Source organism: Gorilla gorilla, chromosome 1 (genome assembly GCF_029281585.2).
Source record: "Gorilla gorilla gorilla isolate KB3781 chromosome 1, NHGRI_mGorGor1-v2.1_pri, whole genome shotgun sequence".
Classification (NCBI taxonomy): domain Eukaryota; kingdom Metazoa; phylum Chordata; class Mammalia; order Primates; family Hominidae; genus Gorilla; species Gorilla gorilla.
The window spans coordinates 192,610,475-192,628,369 of NC_073224.2; the positions used below are offsets into that span (position 1 = coordinate 192,610,475).

Genomic DNA, 17,895 nt, shown 5'->3' on the forward strand with positions numbered 1-17,895 from the left:
GTTAAATTAAACATGTAACGTTTTCCAATACCAATCAATGACTAACACATTCTGGAAGCTCCAAACAGAAAGTGGGTATGGAAACAGACTTTTGTGTAGCCCCAAATTAGGCATATTCAATTGCTTGTTGACATAGGATACATTCCAACAGGGAATGGAACCAGCTTATGGGTCTTCTGGAGAAGACTGATGGAAACCAGGCATGGAAGAACATGTTTCATGGGACCCAGTCCCTCAAAGTGAAGGCCTCTGAGACTAGTAAGTAACAACTGGTGCTTTTTCCTTTACCAAAGTGATGGTTTGTTAACTTTACGCACCAGGCAGCATAAAACTGTCAGCAAACAGTATGTCTGTCACACCTGTTCCCTATTAAAGTTCTAAATGCTCTTATCACATGTTTAGTCTGTAAAAATGTTCTTAATTTGTCAGGTTAAAGCAACTAAAATGTAAGAGCAAACACATTTTCATATGGCAATTGGGCTAAAAGTATTAGCTTTAAGGTAGTAAGAATCAGTGTGACTAGGCCAACATGAAACAAAAAAATAAGACATCAAAATATATGTGCTGTCTCTATACTCCCAGCAGAGTCCCCATCCTTTCTCTCTCTAACCTGGACAAAAAGTCCCACTACTAGATTGATTTCTCTAATCCTCTGGATTTCAATTCAGAAAGCTACCCGTTAAAATACTGTACTCCTATGTGACTTTTGGAGGTCTTCAGTGATTACAATCCTTTTGCATTAGCATCTAAACTGGAATGTAGTACAGCAAATTCACAATAGTGCCCTGGGTTTAATTTTTTAAAGGAAACACAGCAATAGTCAACGTGACACTAAGTGAACACAAGATAGTTAATTTTCAACTTAAGATCATGGACCGGGCACGATGGCTCACACCTGTAATCCCAGCACCGTGGGAGACTGAGACAGGCAGATCACTTGAAGTCAGGTGCTCGAGACCACCCTGGCCAACATGGTGAAACGCCGTCTCTACTAATAATACAAAAATTAGCCAGGCATGGTGACGGCGCATGCCTGTAGTCCTAGCTACTCGGGAGGCTGAGGCAGGAGATTTGCTTGAACCTGGGAGACACAGGTTGCAGTGAGCTGAGGTTGCACCACTGCACTCCAGCCTGGATGACAGAGTGACACTCTGTCTCAACAACAACAAAAACCAAAAACAACAACAACAAAAAGATCATGGTACATTCCTTTCAATTACATCATATCTTTGTGAGGCTGATTTTTTATGGGCTGTTGCTGTGATAAAAACAAGTATCACATGAAAATTAATGTGGGACAGGCACAGCAGCTCATGCCTGTAATCTCAGCATTTGGGGAGGCTGAGGCAGGAAGACGGCTTGAGGCCAGGAGTTCAAGACCAGCCTGGGCAACATAATGAGACCTCTCTCTACAAGAATTTTAAACATTAGAGAGGTATGGTGTGATGTGCCTGTAGTCCCAGCTACTCATGAGGCTGAGGTGGGAGGATTGCCTGAGTCCAGGAGTTGGAGGCTGCAATGAGCTATGATTGTGCCACTGCACTCCAGCCTGGGCAACAAAGTGAATGAATGAGAGAATGAATGAATGGAAGGAAGGAAAAAAGGAAAGAAGGAAGGAAGGAAAGAAGGAAGGAAAGAAGAAAGGAAAGAAGAAAGGAAAGAAGAAAGGGAGGGAGGGAGGGAAGGAGGGAGGAAAGGAGGAACAGAAGGAGGAAGGGAAAGAAAGAAAATTAAAAAATAAAGTAGGCCGGGCACAATGGCTCATGCCTATAATCCCAAGACTTTGGGAGGCCGAGGCGGGTGGATCATCTGAGGTTAGGAGTTCAAGACCAGCCTGGCCAACGCGGTGAAACCCGTCTCTACTAAAAATACAAAAATTAGCCGGGTATGGTGGCGGGCACCTGTAATCCCAGTTATTTGGGAGGCTGAGGCAGGAGAATCACTTGGGGAAGGGAAGGGAAGGGGAGGGGAGGAGAGGGGAGAGGAGGGAGGAGGAGAGATGGGGAGGGGGAGGGAAAGGCAAACAAACGGGCCGGGCACGGTGGCTCATGCCTGTAATCCCAGCATTTTGGGAGGCCAAGGCAGGCAATCACCTGAGGTCTGAGGTTCGAGACCAGCCTGGCCAACATGGTGAAACCCCGTCTCTACTAAAAATATAAAAAGTAGCCAGGCATGGTGGCGCACACCTGTAGTGCCAGTTACTTGGGAGGATGAGGCAGGACAATTGCTTGAACCCAGGAGGCTGAGGTTGCAGTGGGTCAAGATCACACCATTGCACTCAAGCCTGGGCGACAGAGTGAAACTCCGACTCAAAAAAGAAAAAAAAAGAGAGAGAGAGAAAGAAAAGAGACAGGGAGATAAAATTAATAAGAAATGCAGGTGGAAGTGTCCAATATGATTCCAACGTATGAGAAACAGTACACAACAGGCATATACATTTCATTAGTAAGTGTGGTTACTTAAGAATGAAATTAGGCTGGGTGCAGTAGCTCATGCCTGGGAGCCACTTTGGGAGGCCAGCACTTTGGGAGGCTGAGGCTGGCGGATCACGAGGTCATGAGTTCGAGACCAGCCTGGCCAACATGGTAAAACCCCGTCTCTACTAATAAAACAAAAATTACCCGGCCGTGGTGGCGGGCACCTGTAGTCCCAGCTACTCAGGAGGCTGAGGCAGGAGAATCTCTTGAACCCGGGAGGCAGAGGTTGCAGTGAGCCAAGATGGCGCCACTGCACTCCAGCCTGGGTGACAGAGTGAGACTCTGTCTCAAAAACAAAACAAAACAAAACAAAACAAAAAAAGGCCAGGCATTGTGGCTCACACCTCTAATCCCAGCACTTTAGTAGGCCAAGGTGGGCGGATCACCTGAGGTCAGGAGTCCAACCAACATGGTGAATCCCCATCTCTACCAAAAATACAAAATTAGCTGGGCATGGTGGCACATGCCTGTAATCCCAACTGCTTAGGAGGCTGAGGCAGGAGAATTGCTTGAACCTGGGAGGTGGAGGTTGCAGTGAGCCAAGATCAAGCCATTGCATTCCAGCCTGGACAACAAGAGGGAAACTCCATCTCAAAAGAAAAAAAAAAAGGCCAGGTGCAGTGGCTCATGACTATAATCCCAGCACTTTGGGAGGCCGAGGTGGGGGGATCACGAGGTCAGGAGATTGACTAAAAATAGAAAAAATTAGCCGGGCGTGGTGGTGGGCACCTGTAGTCCCAGCTACTCGGGAGGCTGAGGCAGGAGAACGGTGTGAACCCAGGAGGTGGAGCTTGCAGCGAGCCAAGATCGTGCCACTGCACTCCAGCTTGGGCAACAGAGTGAGACTCTGTCTCAAAAAAAAAAAAAAAAAAAGAAAAAGAAATTAAATTGCTACTTTTTTTCTCCTAATTTTTTCTCCTAATTTCTATGTATCATTTCTTCAAACTGCTACTAACTTGTTAGAAAATATTTCTTAAGTATTGTTTAGACCTAATTACTTACTTAATACAGCTGTTAGGTATTTCTTTTGCACTAGAGTTTCTATGAAAAAAAAAAAACTGAGACACTAAGGGCATCATAAACTGAGAACATTTGATAGTCTTTAAGCTAAGATCTGAAGGATGACTAAGGCATTTCAAAAACCATGTAGTAGAATGAAGGCCAGGCGTGGTCGCTCCCAGCACTTTGGGAGGCTGAAGCAGGCGGATCACCTGAGGTCAGGAGTTTGAGACCAGCTTGAGCAACATGGTGAAACCCCATCTCTGCTAAAAATACAATAAATTAGCCAGGCATGGTGGTGCATGCTTGTAATCCCAGCTACTCGGGAGGCTGAGGCAGGAGAATCGCGTGAACCCGGGAGGCAAAGGTTGCAATGTGCCGATATCGCACCACTGCACTCCAGCCTGAGCAACAGAGCCAGAGTCCTTGTAAAAATAAATAAATAAATAAATGAAAAACGTGTAGTGAAATGAGAGGGAAAAGACAGGGTCCCCACCCTTAAAGACATTACACTCTAGTTAGGGAGGCAAAACTAAAAGATAAACAATTTTGAAATAATTTACAGTTAGGCTCGGCATGGTGGTTCACACCTGTAATCCCAGCACTTTGGAAGGTAAGACAGGCAGATCACCTGAGGTCAGGAGTTCGAGACTAGCCTGGCCAACATGGTAAAACCCCATCTCTACTAAAAATACAAAAATTAGCCAGGTATGGTGGTGTGTGCCTGTAATCCCAGCTACTTGGGAGGCTGAGGCAGGAGAATCGCTTGAACCTGGGAAGTGGAGGTTGCAGTGAGCCGAGACTGTGCCACTGCACTCCAGCCTGGGTGACAGAGTGAGACTCTATCTCAAAAAAAAGAAAGAAAAAATAATAATAATTTACAGTTGAACTTTAATATCTGCAAAGTTCTTTCATATCTGTTTGCATTCAAGGGAGTGTTTTTTGAGTCAGCCTCACTTATGTCGGTTTACCCTCTCACACTTTACTCAGAATTGAATCCTCCAGTAACCCTATACAAGGATAACTGCTCTAACCGTTTTCCATCTCCCAACTGCTTCTTTCCCACTGTCCTTCAAAATTGAGCTCGTACACATCAACTCCTCTGGGAAGCCCTCCCTGACTCATTAAACTGACATTTAGATGTCCCTTCCCTAAATGTCCCTAAATGGGATATTTGGTATATTTATATCATAGGATTTATCATTCTATCCTGTAGTCATCACCAATTAATTCCCTTGTTTCCTCACTACATTGTAAACTTTTGGCAGCAGGGTCTGTCGTCTTTTTTTTTTTTAAGACATGGTCTTGCTCAGTTGCCCAGGCTGAAGTGCAGTGGCGTGATCATGTCTTATTGCAGCCTTGACTTCTCTTGCTCAGGTGATTCTCTCACCTCAGCCTCTCAAGTAACTGGGACCACAGGCACGCACCACCAAGCCCAGCTAATTTTTTGTAGAGATGGGCTTTTTTTTTTTTTTGAGACGGAGTCTCTCTCTGTCATCCAGGCTGGAGTGCAGTGACGCAATCTCGGCTCACCGCAAACTCCGCCTCCTGGGTTCACGCCATGCTCCTGCCTCAGCCTCCTGAGTAGCTGGACTACAGGCGCCCGCCACCATGCAGGGATGGGCTTTTGATATGTTTCCCAGGCTGGTCTTGAACTCCTTGGCTCAAGTGATTCTTGCACCTTGGCTTCCCAAAGTGCCGGGATTACAGGCATGAGCCACTGCAATTGGCCAATCTGCGTCTTCTTACTCAACTCAACAACCAATATCACAGTACCTGGCTCTCAAAAAATGTTTTCTGAATAAATGACAAGTACAGGGAAGTTTTGTGGGTTTTTTTGAGACTTTTTTTTTTGAGACGGAGTCTCACTCTGTTGCCCAGGCTGGAGTGCAATGGTGTGGTCTTGGCTCACTACGACGTCCTCCTCCCAGGTTCAAGCGATTCTTCTACCTCAGCCTCCGGAGTAGCTGGGATTACAGCCTCCTGATCCACCCGCCTTGGCCTCCCAAAGTGCTGGGATTACAGGTGTGAGCCACCGTGCCCGGCCAGGAAAATATTTTTTAAAAATACACACAGGGCCAGGCATTGTGGCTCATGCCTGTAATCCCAGCACTTTGGGAGGCCGAGGCAGGTGGATTACTTGAGGTCTGGAGTTCAAGACCAGCCTGACCAACACGGTGAAACCCCATCTCTACTAAAAATACAAAAATTAACTGGGTGTGGTGGCATGCGCCTGTATTCTCAGCTACTCGGGAAGTGGAGGCACAAGAATTGCTTGAATCCAGGAGGCGGAGGTTGCAGTAAGCAGAGATCACGCCATTGCACTCTAGCCTGGGCGACAGAGCAAGATTCCGTTTCAAAAAAAAAAAAATACACATGGTTAATTATGCCATTTCACTTTAAAAAAAGAATTGCCGGGCGCAGTGGCTTATGCCTGTAATCCTAGCACTTTGGAAGGCTGAGGCGGGTGAATCACAAAGCCAGGAGTTCGAGACCAACCTGGCCAACATGGTGAAACCCCATCTCTACTAAAAATACAAAAATTAGCTGGGCATGGTGGCAAGTGCCTGTAATCCCAGCTACTTGGGAGGCTGAGGCAGGAGAATTTCTTGAACCCGGGAGGCAGAAGCTGCAGTGAGCTGAGATGGCACCATTGCACTCCAGGCTGGGCAACAGAGTGAGACTCACCCTGTCTCAAAAAAAAAAAAAAAGAAAAAAGAAAAAAAGGAAAAGATTCTCAAAAACCTCAGAAAATAGATTAACAAATTTGTAAAAATTAAAATAATCACCCAAGCTGATATTCATATACTTTTGATAGAAATATAATAAGTATAATGTTTGTGATGGTTAATTTTTGGTGTCAACTTGACTGGATTAAGGGATACCCAGATAGCTGGTAAACATTACCATCTGTGAGGGTGTTTCCGGAAGAGATTAGCATTTGAAGCAGTCCAGTGAGTACCAGCCTGGGCAACACAGTGAGACCTTGTCTTTACAAAAAATAATTAGCCAGGCCTGGCTAATTGGGAGGCTGAGGCGGGCAGATCACTTGAGGTCAAGAATTCAAGACCAGCCTGGCCAACATGGTGAAACCCTGTCTCTACTAAAAATACAAAAATTAGCCAGGTGTGGTGGCGGGCACCTGTAATCCCAGCTACTCGGGAGGCTGAGGCAAGAGAATCGCCTGAACCCAGGAGGCGGAGGTTGCAGTGAGCCGAGATCACCCCACTGCACTCTAGCCTGGGTGGCAGAGCAAGACTCCATCTCAAAAAAATAAAATAAAAAATAATTAGCCAGGCCTGGTGGTGTGAGCCTGTAGTCCCAGCTACTCTGAAGGATAAGGCAGGAGGATCGCTTGAGCCAAGTGGCTGCAGTGAGCGGTGACAGAGCCACTATACTCCAGCCTGGGGGACTGAGCAAGACCCTGTCCCCAAAAAATAAAAATTGGCCAGGATCAGTGGTTCACACCTGTAATCCCAGCACTTTGGGAGACTAAGGTGGGTGGATCACGAGGTCAGGAGATCGAGACCATCCTGGCTAACACGGTGAAACTGTCTCTACTAAAAATACTAAAAAATTAGCTGGGCGTAATCCCAGCTACTCGGGAGGCTGAGGCATGAGAATCGCTTGAACCTGGGAGGCAAAGGTTGCAGTGAGCCGAGATCACACCATTGCACTCCAACCTGGGCGACAGAGCAAGACTCTGTCCAAACAAATAAATAAAAAATAAAAAATAAAAATAAAAATCTTAAAGTAGACTCTATTAGTCCATTCTCACACTGCTATAAAGAAATACCTAATGAAACACTGTCTCCGCTAAAAACACAAAAATTAGCCAGGCGTGGTAGCACACACCTGTAATCTCAGCTACTTGGGAGGCTGAGGCAGGAGAATCTCTTGAACCTGGAAGGCAGAGGCTGCAGTGAGACAAGAGAGTGCCAAGGTTCTCTAGCCTGGGGGTGACAGACTGAGTGAGTCTCCGTCTCAAAACAAACAAACAAACAAAAAAAACACAAATGAATTAAATCTATAGGTAAAGAACTGAAAGGATATCTATGATACAGTCAGCAAAAAATACACTAATCTCACTTGAAAGTAAAAAATATAAATATTTGCATTTTTGTTCACAAGAACATTGAGAAAGAGATGGGAAAGCAGTTCATAACAAGCAGTTACTACTGGTGATCTCAGGATTAGAAAAGATGTAACATTTTCCCTATGGGCATGTGTTACTCTTATAACTTAAAATGGAAAGGCCAAAAAACGAAAGTTTTCAAAATTAAGGGCAGTAAATAATCTGAAGATCTCCCCTCCTCCAAGTTCTTAACAAAAATCCCATGTCATAAGCACCCTTAATGAAACAGTGGTGCTTCTGAAGAGTCAAGTATCCTGTGGACCAGATAATGTAAACTTTCTTAAAAAAGAAAAAATTTGCCAGGCATGGTAGATCATACCTGTAATCCCAACACTTTGGGAGGCTGAGGCGGGCGGATCACCTGAGGTCAGGAGTCTGAGACCAGCCTGACCAACATGGAGAAACCCCGTCTCTACTAAAAATACAAAATTAGCCGGGCATGGTGGCGCATGCCTGTAATCCCAACTACTCGGGAGGCTGAGGCAGGAGAATCGCTCGAACCCAGGAGGCAGAGGTTGTGGTGAGCCAAGATCGTGTCACTGCACTCTAGCCTGGGCAACCGAAACTCCGCCTCGAAAAAAAAAAAAATTATTATTCCACCAAAAGGAAAGAAGCATATTCTTAAACACTGGACCTTAATATCCAGTGGATTTTCCTATCTAGTTTCTTCTGAATGCTGCTCTGTTTGAGAATTTGTAATGAGGAGCTTGGAAATCTGCTCAGCAGATTTTCACAACCATATCATTGATTCATTCATTGAGAGTAAACAAAAGTGTTACATGAGAAATCTGAGGAAGACAGGCTGGGTACACTGGCTCACGATGCAATCCCAGCACTTTGGAGACTGAGGTGTGAGGATCGTTTGAACCTAGGAGTTTGAGACTAGCCTGTGCAACATACGGAGACCCCATTTCTTTTTTTTTGAGACGGAGTCTCGCTCTGGGGAGACCCCATTTCTAAAAAATAAAAAAAATTAGCTGGGCATGGTGGCATGCACCTGTAGACCTAGCAACTTGGGAGGCTGAGGTGGAAAGATCAGTTGAGCCTGGGAGGTGGAGGCTGCAGTGAGAATGAGCCACGATTGTGCCACTGCACTGCAGCCTGGGCAACAGAGGGAGAGCTCGTCTCAAATAAATAAATAAATAAATAGGAAAGAAAGGGAAAGGGGAGGGAGGGGAGGGAAGGGAAGGGGAGGGGAGGGAAGAGGGCAGCCGGATGCGGTGGCTCACGCTTGTAATTCCAGCACTTTGGGAGGCTGAGGCAGGCGGATCACCTGAGGTCACGAGTTTGAGACCAGCCTGGCCATTATGGTGAAACCCCATCTCTATTAAAAATACAAAAATTAGCCACGCGTTGTGGTGGGTGCCTGTAATTGAAGCTACTCAGGAGGCTGAGGCAGGAGAATCGCTTGAACCCGGGAAGCAGAGGCTGCGGTGAGCCGAGATCATGCCACTGCACTCCCATCTGGGCGACAGAGTAAGGCTCTGTCTTAAAAAAAAAAAAAAAAAAAAAAGGAAAGGAAGAAAGAAAAAGAAATCAGAGGAAGACATTCAAACACTTCTGGTCCTGAAAATGGGAGAGCCAACTGCCACTGGAGCACCCTCTGGGGATCGAATTTTTAAAAATTTTACATCTTCAGGACAAACAATAAACTCTATGAATCCAACGTATTCAACTTATAATTCAATAAGTGCTTAATAAGCAGTTACTATGTGTCAGGCACAATGTTCAACACTGGGGACACAAAGATAAATGAAATCAAGTTTCTGATTTATATATGCTTAAAGTCAATTATCATCCAAAACTTTTTCTAAGTGCAGTAAGTAGGATGGCCAGGCAAAGTAAGAGTTACCCACACAGGCCCTGGAGGAAGTTGACACAGATGATAAAATGCTTTTTGGGTGAGGCCAGGCGCAACAGCTCATGCCTGTAATCTCAGTACTTTAGGAAGCTGAGGCAGGTGGATCACCTGAGGTCAGAAGTTCGAGACCAGCCTGGCCAACATGGCATTCATGGTGGCATGTGTCTGTAGTCCCAGCTACTCGGGAGGCTGAGGCAGGAGAATCTCTTGAACCCAGGAGGCGGAGGTTGCAGTGAGCTGAGGTCACACCACTGTACTTCATCCTGGGCAACAGAGTGAGACCCTCTCTCAAAAAAAAAAAAAAAAAAAAGTTTTCTGGGTGCTACAGAAAGCAATTTGGCATGGTTATAAGCTTTAGTCATAATTTGTTTATGTAAGCAAAATGTTCACAATCTTTAAAAGAGAGGTTTAAATATTTCTTCCAACTAATGCATGTAAAATGGTGGTTATTTTCAAATATAAATTTAGGTTACATTGACATAATTTCATTTGGGCCAAAACAACAAATATAAATAAAGCTTAATTTTAAAAATTCATGAATGACACAGTATTCCCATCATGATTTTATAACTAAATTATTTCACAATAATTCCATCCTGGAAACTTAACTATAAGTATCACACTGATTTAGAAAATAGCTCATTTTCAAAAACAAATTCAGTATTAGAGGATACAGATTTACAAACAATTAGAAAATAAATCAAATTCTCCTTCAAGTCTGGGTATTTGGTAAAAAAAAGAAAAGAAGAAAAAGAAAGAACGGGAAGGAGGGAGGGAAGGAGAGAGGGAGGGAGGGAAGGAGAGAGGGAGGGAGGGAAGGAAGGAAGGAAGGAAGGAGGGAAGGAAGGAAGGAGAAAAGCAAACAAAACTGAAAAACATCAGTACAAATAAATGTGCAAAATCAATCCCAAAACCTTCCTCCAATCTTTCCTTCCCAGTACAGAACACTCTCAGAAGACACTGTATCAGATTTGCCTTTACCTTCTCTAGGTCTCCAGGAGCAATTTGCAGAGCAGAATTCACCTCCAGAGAAAAAATACCAGCTTCCCTCTAACAATACCCATTTCACTAATTTCAGTGCCTTAGAGAGCAAGACATCCCTAAGAGTTTTTGGTTTTCTCTTTTTCTTCTCTTCCTGTCAACTGAAGTTTCTGTAGCTAGGACTCAAATATGTACTTCTGGCAGCCTGAGTTGGAAATCAACATACTAAAGTAACAATTTCAGGTGCCCTGTGAGCTGCATTAGCTTCAGCCAGATTAATTGGAGAATTTAACATGGATTTATATAATTTTTTTCCTACAGGAAAAAAACCTCCAAAAATTACATTATTTTGGAATTTAGTTTATAATTGCCTGTATAAAAAAATATTGAGTCAAAATAAAGAGATTCACAAATGAAAAAAACAACATACCGCTGACTTCACTAACAATAGATATTCCAGGCCGGGGGCAGTGGCTCACACCTGTAATCCCAGCACTTTGGGAGGCTGAGGTGGGTGGATCACGAGGTCAGGAGTTCGAGACCAGCCTGGCCAACATAGTGAAAACCCGTCTCTACCAAAAATACAAAAATTAGCCGGGCATGGTGGCGCGCGCCTGTAGTCCAAGCCACTCGGGAGGCTGAGGCAGAGAATCGCTTGAACCCAGAAGATGGAGGCTGCAGCGAGCCAAGATTGCCCCACTGCACACCAGCCCGGCCGACAGTGTGACACTTCGTCTCAAAAAAAAAAAAAAAAAAGATATTCCAGTGTCTGTCTAGCCAGCTAGGGAATAGCAATTGCTAAATTATAAAGTATTTGGAATTAGTTGATTGACAGCTTAATAAAGTTTATGGCAACTAGACTCAAGAGAAGACTTTTCATTAAAGAAGATAACAGTTTAAGGTCAAATAATTGTTGAAATCTTAATAATATAATACATTACAGAACATATCTCGTCATGGAATCTTGTAACTGATAATTAACAAGTTTAAAATATTATTTGCCATTACTGAACAGAATAAAGAATAATTGCAGAATGTGTAGATTATTTCATTTATTTATTTATTTTATTATTATTTTTTTTTTTTTGAGACGGAATCTCGCTATGTCGCCCAGGCAGCAGTGCAGTGGCGTGATCTCGGCTCACTGCAAGCTCCGCCTCCCCGGTTCATGCCATTCTCCTGCCTCAGCCTCCGGAGTAGCTGGGACTACAGGCACCTGCCACCACGCCCAGCTAATTTTTGTATTTTTAGTAGAGATGGGGTTTCACCTTGTTAGCCAGGATGGTCTCAATCTCCTGACCTCGTGATCCACCCGCCTGGGCCTCCCAAACTGCTGGGATTACAGGCGTGAGCTACTGCGCCCAGCCCAGAATGTGTAGATTATTTTTTAACCAGTGTAGTAGTATGGGTATTATTAATTTAGGTACAGATTTTTAAAGGCATATTATGATTCAGAAACAGCATACTGTATTTAAATGCATTCAAATATAACATGCATAAAGTAATTTAAAAGAAAAATACTATTTTGCAATAAAAATAACCAGACCAGGTGTGGCGGCTCATGCCTGTAATGCCAACACTTTGAGAAGCCAAGGCAGTAAGATCCCTTGAGTCTGGGAGTTCGAGACCAGCCTGGGCAATATAGTGAGCCCTCGTTTCTACAAAAACCTAAAAAAAAGTTAGCAGAGAGTGGCGGTGCACACCTGTCATCCCAGCTACTTGGGAGACTGAGGTGAGAGGATGCCTTCAGCCCAGGAGGCAGAGGTTGGAGTGGGCCAAGATGGTGCCACAGCACTCCAGCCTGGGTGACACAGAGAGACTCGATCTCAAAACAAACAACAACAAAACCCACCAATAAAAATAACCAATATAATAAGATCAGGAAGTTTAAAGTAGAGGTAATAAGATCTGAAGTTTAAAGTGGAGAAAAAAACTATCTGCATCTGTCTCTGTGTGCCAGATATTTTACCTCATTTAATATTCACAAATACCATACAAAATAGCCATTTCTATGTTTTCCCTTTTCACACGGAACTAAAGGTAACAACATCTCTGGGCCTAGAGAAACAGTAAATGGCAGAGTCAGGGTTTGAACCTGTATCTCTTTGACTCTAAAGTCTTTGCCCCTTCCCTTATCATGCTATTTAAGAAAGATCACATATATTAAACAAAAATTTGAAATCACTCCCACTTTTCACTTGCCATTTATTTATTTATTTATTTATTTCTGAGACGGAGTCTCGCTCTGTCGCCCAGGCTGGAGTGCAGCGGCCAGTCTCTTTACTTTTTAAAAGACAAGTGACAAGGCCAGGCACGGTGGCTCATGCCTATAATCCCAGCACTTTGGGAGGCTGAGGCGGGCAGATCACGAGGTCAAGAGTTCGAGATCAGTATGGCCAACATGGTGAAACCCCGTCTCTACCAAAAATACAAAAATTAGCGAGGCGTGGTGGCGCACGCCTGTAATCCCAGCTATGCAGAGGCTGAGGCAGGAAAATCGCTTGAACCTGGGAGACGGAGGTTGCAGTGTGCTGAGATCGCACCACCGCACTCCAGCCTGGTGACGGAGTGAGACTGTCACAAAAACAAAAAAAAACAAAAGAAAGTAAAGAGAACAAAAAAAATTTTTTTAAAGAGGATGTAAATGTTATGTATTTTTTTAGTTGGACTAGTTCCACTTTGACACCTAAAATGTTTTTTTTTTTTTTTTTTGAGACGGAGTTTCACTCTTTCGCCCAGGCTAGTGTGCAGTGGCGCGATTTCGGCTCACCGCAACCTCCGCCTTCCGGTTTCAAGCGATTCTCCTGCCTCAGCCTTCGGAGTAGCTGGGATTACAGGCGCCCGCCACCATGCCAGGCTAATTTTTGTATTTTTAGTAAAGACGACGTTTCGCCATGTTAGCCAGGCTGGTCTCGAACTCCTGACCTCGTGATCCGCCAGCCTCGGCCTCCCAAAGTGCTGGGATTACAGGAGTGAGCCACAGCGCCCGGCAAAATGATCAATATTTATAAATACATCTGTCCAACACATAATGACTTGTTGAACTCATCTAACTTTCTCTGGATGCTATTTAGGGAATAAAATACAGGACAGGAGTTGATTGTTATGAACATATAAGGAGAGAAGCAAAAGCCCAATGCTAATATTGGCCATATCCTAGAAGAGAAGGAAATCAGAAGTTCTAGGTCAAAAAAACTTTTGTTGGTTACAGGGTTTCAGAGTGATTTTACTAGAGGCCACCAATGGTCGCCTCTTCTGTTTCTAGATATCCTGTTTTCCTTCTCTCCCAAGCATTCCCCAGATTGTCCATGAAGCCTTTTTTTCCCACAGTGTCAATGCAGCTAATCAACCATACATCTAGCTCAAAATTTGTTAAAAGAATTGAACTGGTAACCTGTCTCAAAGCAAAAGAAAAAAAAGTAACAGCATTTTACATTTGGGAGGTGTTTTATATCCTGAGAAAATCTGGGTTCAGAGACTCTTTTTACTGTATTACAAGGGCTAACTGAGGCTGGGAGACAGGAAGTGACCGAGGGCCGAGCGTGAGTTGGCAGCAGGGCCAAAGGTTGAAGCTTGATCTCAGAACAGCACTCCCGGCTTTCCCCATCCCCGACCCGGGCCGAGCCTCAGGGCTGGCTCCGCCCTAAAGCTTGCGGGGACGGGGCTCGAGAGTGCCAGCGGCAGCCCACAGCACGCCTAAAATAACACCCCGCCCCACGGGCCTCCTTTCTAGAGTAAAGACACGTTAGGTGACAGTGCGGAGTTTAGAGAACCAGAGGAAAGGCGCGGAGAAGAAAAATAGGTCTCCCCTTCACACAACTGTGGGCGCACACGGCCTCTAACCCAAATCCGCGCTCCTGCTGCCTTCACCCGCCACACGATCAGCGACACGCTAACCTCTGCGCGCTGGGGGACCCCCAAAGGTTGGCCTCCGGGATCCCTCTCCCAGCCCACTCTAGAGACGAATCTGGTCCCCAAAATGTAAGAAAAGAAGCGGCGCAGGAACAAAGCGACCTCAAGCGGTGGCCCCCAAGGCGAGCGGGCGCGGACTACAAGTCCCGGCATGCCGCGCGCCGGCGGCCCTCGGCCACTGCCACGCGGGCGGCGCGGTGGCCGCCGGGACTCGTAGTCTGCGGCTCGGCGACTCTGGGGGGCGCGGACTAGGGGCGGCGGGACAGGCCGGCCTGCGTCCCGTCAAGCCCCAAGGAGCCCGCCTGCTGCCCGGGCCTCACCTCGACGATGCGGGCGCACTGGGTCCCCTTGCCGGCGCCGGGGCCGCCGAGGACGAACACGACCAGCGGCTTCATGAGACGTGGAGAGCAGAGGAGAATCGGTCGGCGGGTCTGCAGCAGGAAGCTAAGGCCCAGGACGTGGAGCAGCCGGCTGCGGCAGCGGCTCAGCATACACCGCGCCTCGGCCGGACGCTGAGGGAGCTGACAGCGGCCGGCGCGGCGCGGGGCGGGGCGGGGAGGCGGCGGGAGAAAGGGGCGGGCTGAGCCGGCGCCCGCCGCGGCCCCGCCGCCGTGGCTGCCCAGGCGTCCGCGGCGCTGTCGGAAGGGGAGGAGCTTCGCGCGGCGGCGGCGTCTCGGCGACACTGGTGCGGTCCGCGCCAGCTTTCCTCCATCCCTTGGGTGGTTATTCGTGCTTTCTGACTGCAGATATTTTATCCTGCGCCCCCAAGTGTCTGGTGCTGAGCTGGAGGCTGGGACCTGATCCGCGGGAGAGCAAAACCCATTGTCTCTGCTCGCAATGAGTTTCCATTCCAGCCAGTGAGGTATGGGGAGGTAGCCAGTGTGAATGAGTAAACACCATTACATACAAAAGGCAGTACGATTTTGAAGAAATAACAAGTAGGACATAAGATGGCCAGGGTCGCCAGAGAAGGCTTCAGAAGAGGTGACATTCAAGCCAAGACAAAAGGATAGAAAAGAGCGAAACCAGGCAAACACCAGGATAGAGTGTCCCACAGAGAAAAGCATGTGCAAAAAATCTAAGTTGGCTTGGCATGTTAAAGCAATTGAAGGAAGGCCTGGCTGGGGGCGGTGGCTCACGCCTGTAATCCCAGCATTTTGGGAGGCTGAGGCAGGAGGATCGCTTGAGCCCAGGAGTTCGAGACCAGCCTGGACAACATGACGAGACCCCGTCTCGACCAAAAATTTAAAAGCCGGGCACCGTGACCCGTGCCTGTGATCCCAGCTACTGGGATGTTCACTTGAGCCTAGGAGCCGTAATAGCACCACTGCACTCCTGCCTAGGTGACAATGAGACTGCTTCAAAAAAAAAAAAAAAAAAAGAAAGGAAAAAAGGCCAGTGACAGTGAGACCAGGGCTGAGTCAAATGAGGGGAGAATGGAAGGTGAAAAGTTGAGAAAGTGAGATCGGTGGCAGATCAGGACTTTTGGTTATGGAAAGGAATTTGGGCTGTATTCTAACTGCAATGGAAGCCCTTTAACTCCGTTCGCCTGCCCCCTTCATTAGGGAAGAATCTTAAGGGAGAAGAAAAGGAGAAGTTCAAGAACTGAGCCTTGGTGCATACAGGCCTTTAAAAGGCCTTCTGGCCAACGTTAAGAGCTCATTTGATATTTGAGGTAACGGATTCAAAATAATTGAAGATGTTTGGCCATTCAGGCACAGGCAGAGAAGGCAGCTTGTTGCATTTACTGAGGGTTGGGATTTTGCCTGGCAAGTACAACAGAGAGAGGGGGCCCAGTGATGAGAATGTTTGGAAGAGAATGTTAATGATGCTGTGTGTAGAATCAAAACCATACAGGAAAGCAAATAATGGCACATGAAGCCTGGTAGTGGAGGAGTTGGAGGGTGGTGGGGAAAGGGACAAATGTCTTAGAGCATTGGCCCAAGAAAGATTGCAGTGGGGTGTATGAGCAAGTGCTCTGGCAGTATAGATGCTGCTGGTCTGAGTGGGATATTTGGAATTGAAATGTCCCAGCTTGTGAGTTTCTGATGATGCCAAGGTCCAGGGTGAGACCATGGGAATGGAAGACTGAGGCAGAATGCATGTCCTGTTTTTAGAACTAAGAGTCCAGGATGTTAGATTTGTCGTACAGGTACAAGTTCAAGTCAGATAGTGCTGGAGTGAACAAAGACTATGGGAAAGGAACTAAGCTGTTTAGGGCAGAGTGACCAGGACGTTAGTAAACGAAAGCAAACAGGAGAGGAGGATAGTGACATAGCCCTCTGTCTGACCACCCCCATTCTCCTTTTTCTTTTGGTGGTCCTTTCTTAGCTCACTCAGCATTTTCTGGCTCTTCCCCATCTCCACTCTCTCTCCTTGCTTTCTTTTTGTTGTTGTTGTTTTTACTTATTCCCATCCTTCCTACCCTTCTTTTCCCATTTATAAGTCCCTCCCTTCTCCCTGTCTCTTTTCCTGTCCTTCTCCTCACCTACTTGCCTTTGTTTGCCCTTCTTTTCCATTCTCCCTTTAATTTCTACCTCTTTCCTCTCCACAACTTCTACCTTTTCCTTCCCACCATAGAAAGGAGAATGGGATATTTTGGATTATCACAGCTGGAAAAAAAATTTTTGGAGGGGGATAGAGTCTCACTGTGTCACCCACGCTGGAATGCAGTGGTGCCATCTTGGCTCACTGCAACCTCCAGCTCCCAGGTTCAAGCGATTCTTCTGCCTCAGCCTCCCAAGTAGCTGGGATTACAGGCACCTGCCACCACGCCTGGTTAATTTTTGTATTTTTAGTAGAGAGGGGGTTTCACCATGTTGTCCAGGCTGGTCTTGAACTCCTGGGCTCAAGTGATCCTCCTGCCTTGACCTCCCAAAGTGCTGGGATTGCAAGCATGAGCCACCGCGCCCAGCTAGGCCTACACTACACTACAGGTGGTGGTGTGCACCTGTAGTCCCAGATGCTCAGAAGGCTGAGATGGGAGGCTGAGGTGGGAGGATCCCTTGAGCCCAGGAGGTGGAGGCTGAGGTGGGAGCAGCCCTGGAGCCTAGGAGGTGCAAACTCCAGTGAGCCAAGATCGTGCTACTACATTCTAACCTGGGCAACGGAGCCAGACCCTGTCTCAAAACAAAAACGAAACATTTTTCTATGGATACTGAAATTTGAATTTATATAATTTGCATGTGTCCCAAAATATTATTTATTTTTATTTTTAAAATCCATTTTAGAATGTGAACATTATTTTGAGCTTGAAGGCTATACAAAAACAGGGACCCACGTTTAGATATGTGAATTTTCACATAAAAAAACATGGCCGGGCGCAGCGGCTCATGCCTGTAATTCCAGCACTTTGCGAGGCCGAGGTGAGCAGATCACCTGAGGTTGGAAACCAGCTTGGCTAACATGATGAAACCCCAGTTCTACTAAAAATGCAAAATTAGCTGGATGTGGTGGTGCATGCCTGTAATCGCAGCTACTTGGGAGGCTGAGGCAGGAGAATTGCTTGAACCCAGGAGGCGGAGGTTGCA

At 46.2% G+C, this 17,895-nt stretch overlaps 2 protein-coding genes across 3 annotated transcripts in view; one reads left to right on the top strand and one right to left on the bottom strand.

Moving 5' to 3' along the window:
- Window positions 1-15,088, bottom strand: part of CMPK1 (cytidine/uridine monophosphate kinase 1) — a 45,150-nt gene extending 30,062 nt beyond the window's left edge. The window contains exon 1 of one of the 2 annotated variants that reach the window (XM_031015288.3): window positions 14,686-15,088. In XM_031015288.3, the coding sequence (XP_030871148.1) occupies window positions 14,686-14,856 (171 nt within the window). In that variant the 5' untranslated portion in view covers window positions 14,857-15,088. The remainder of the gene's footprint in view (window positions 1-14,685) is intronic. The other variant, XM_031015282.3, reaches the window with a different exon arrangement.
- Window positions 15,018-17,895, top strand: part of STIL (STIL centriolar assembly protein) — a 78,035-nt gene continuing 75,157 nt past the window's right edge. The window contains exon 1 of the mRNA XM_031004168.3: window positions 15,018-15,227. The gene's annotated coding sequence lies outside the window, so the exon portion shown is untranslated. The remainder of the gene's footprint in view (window positions 15,228-17,895) is intronic.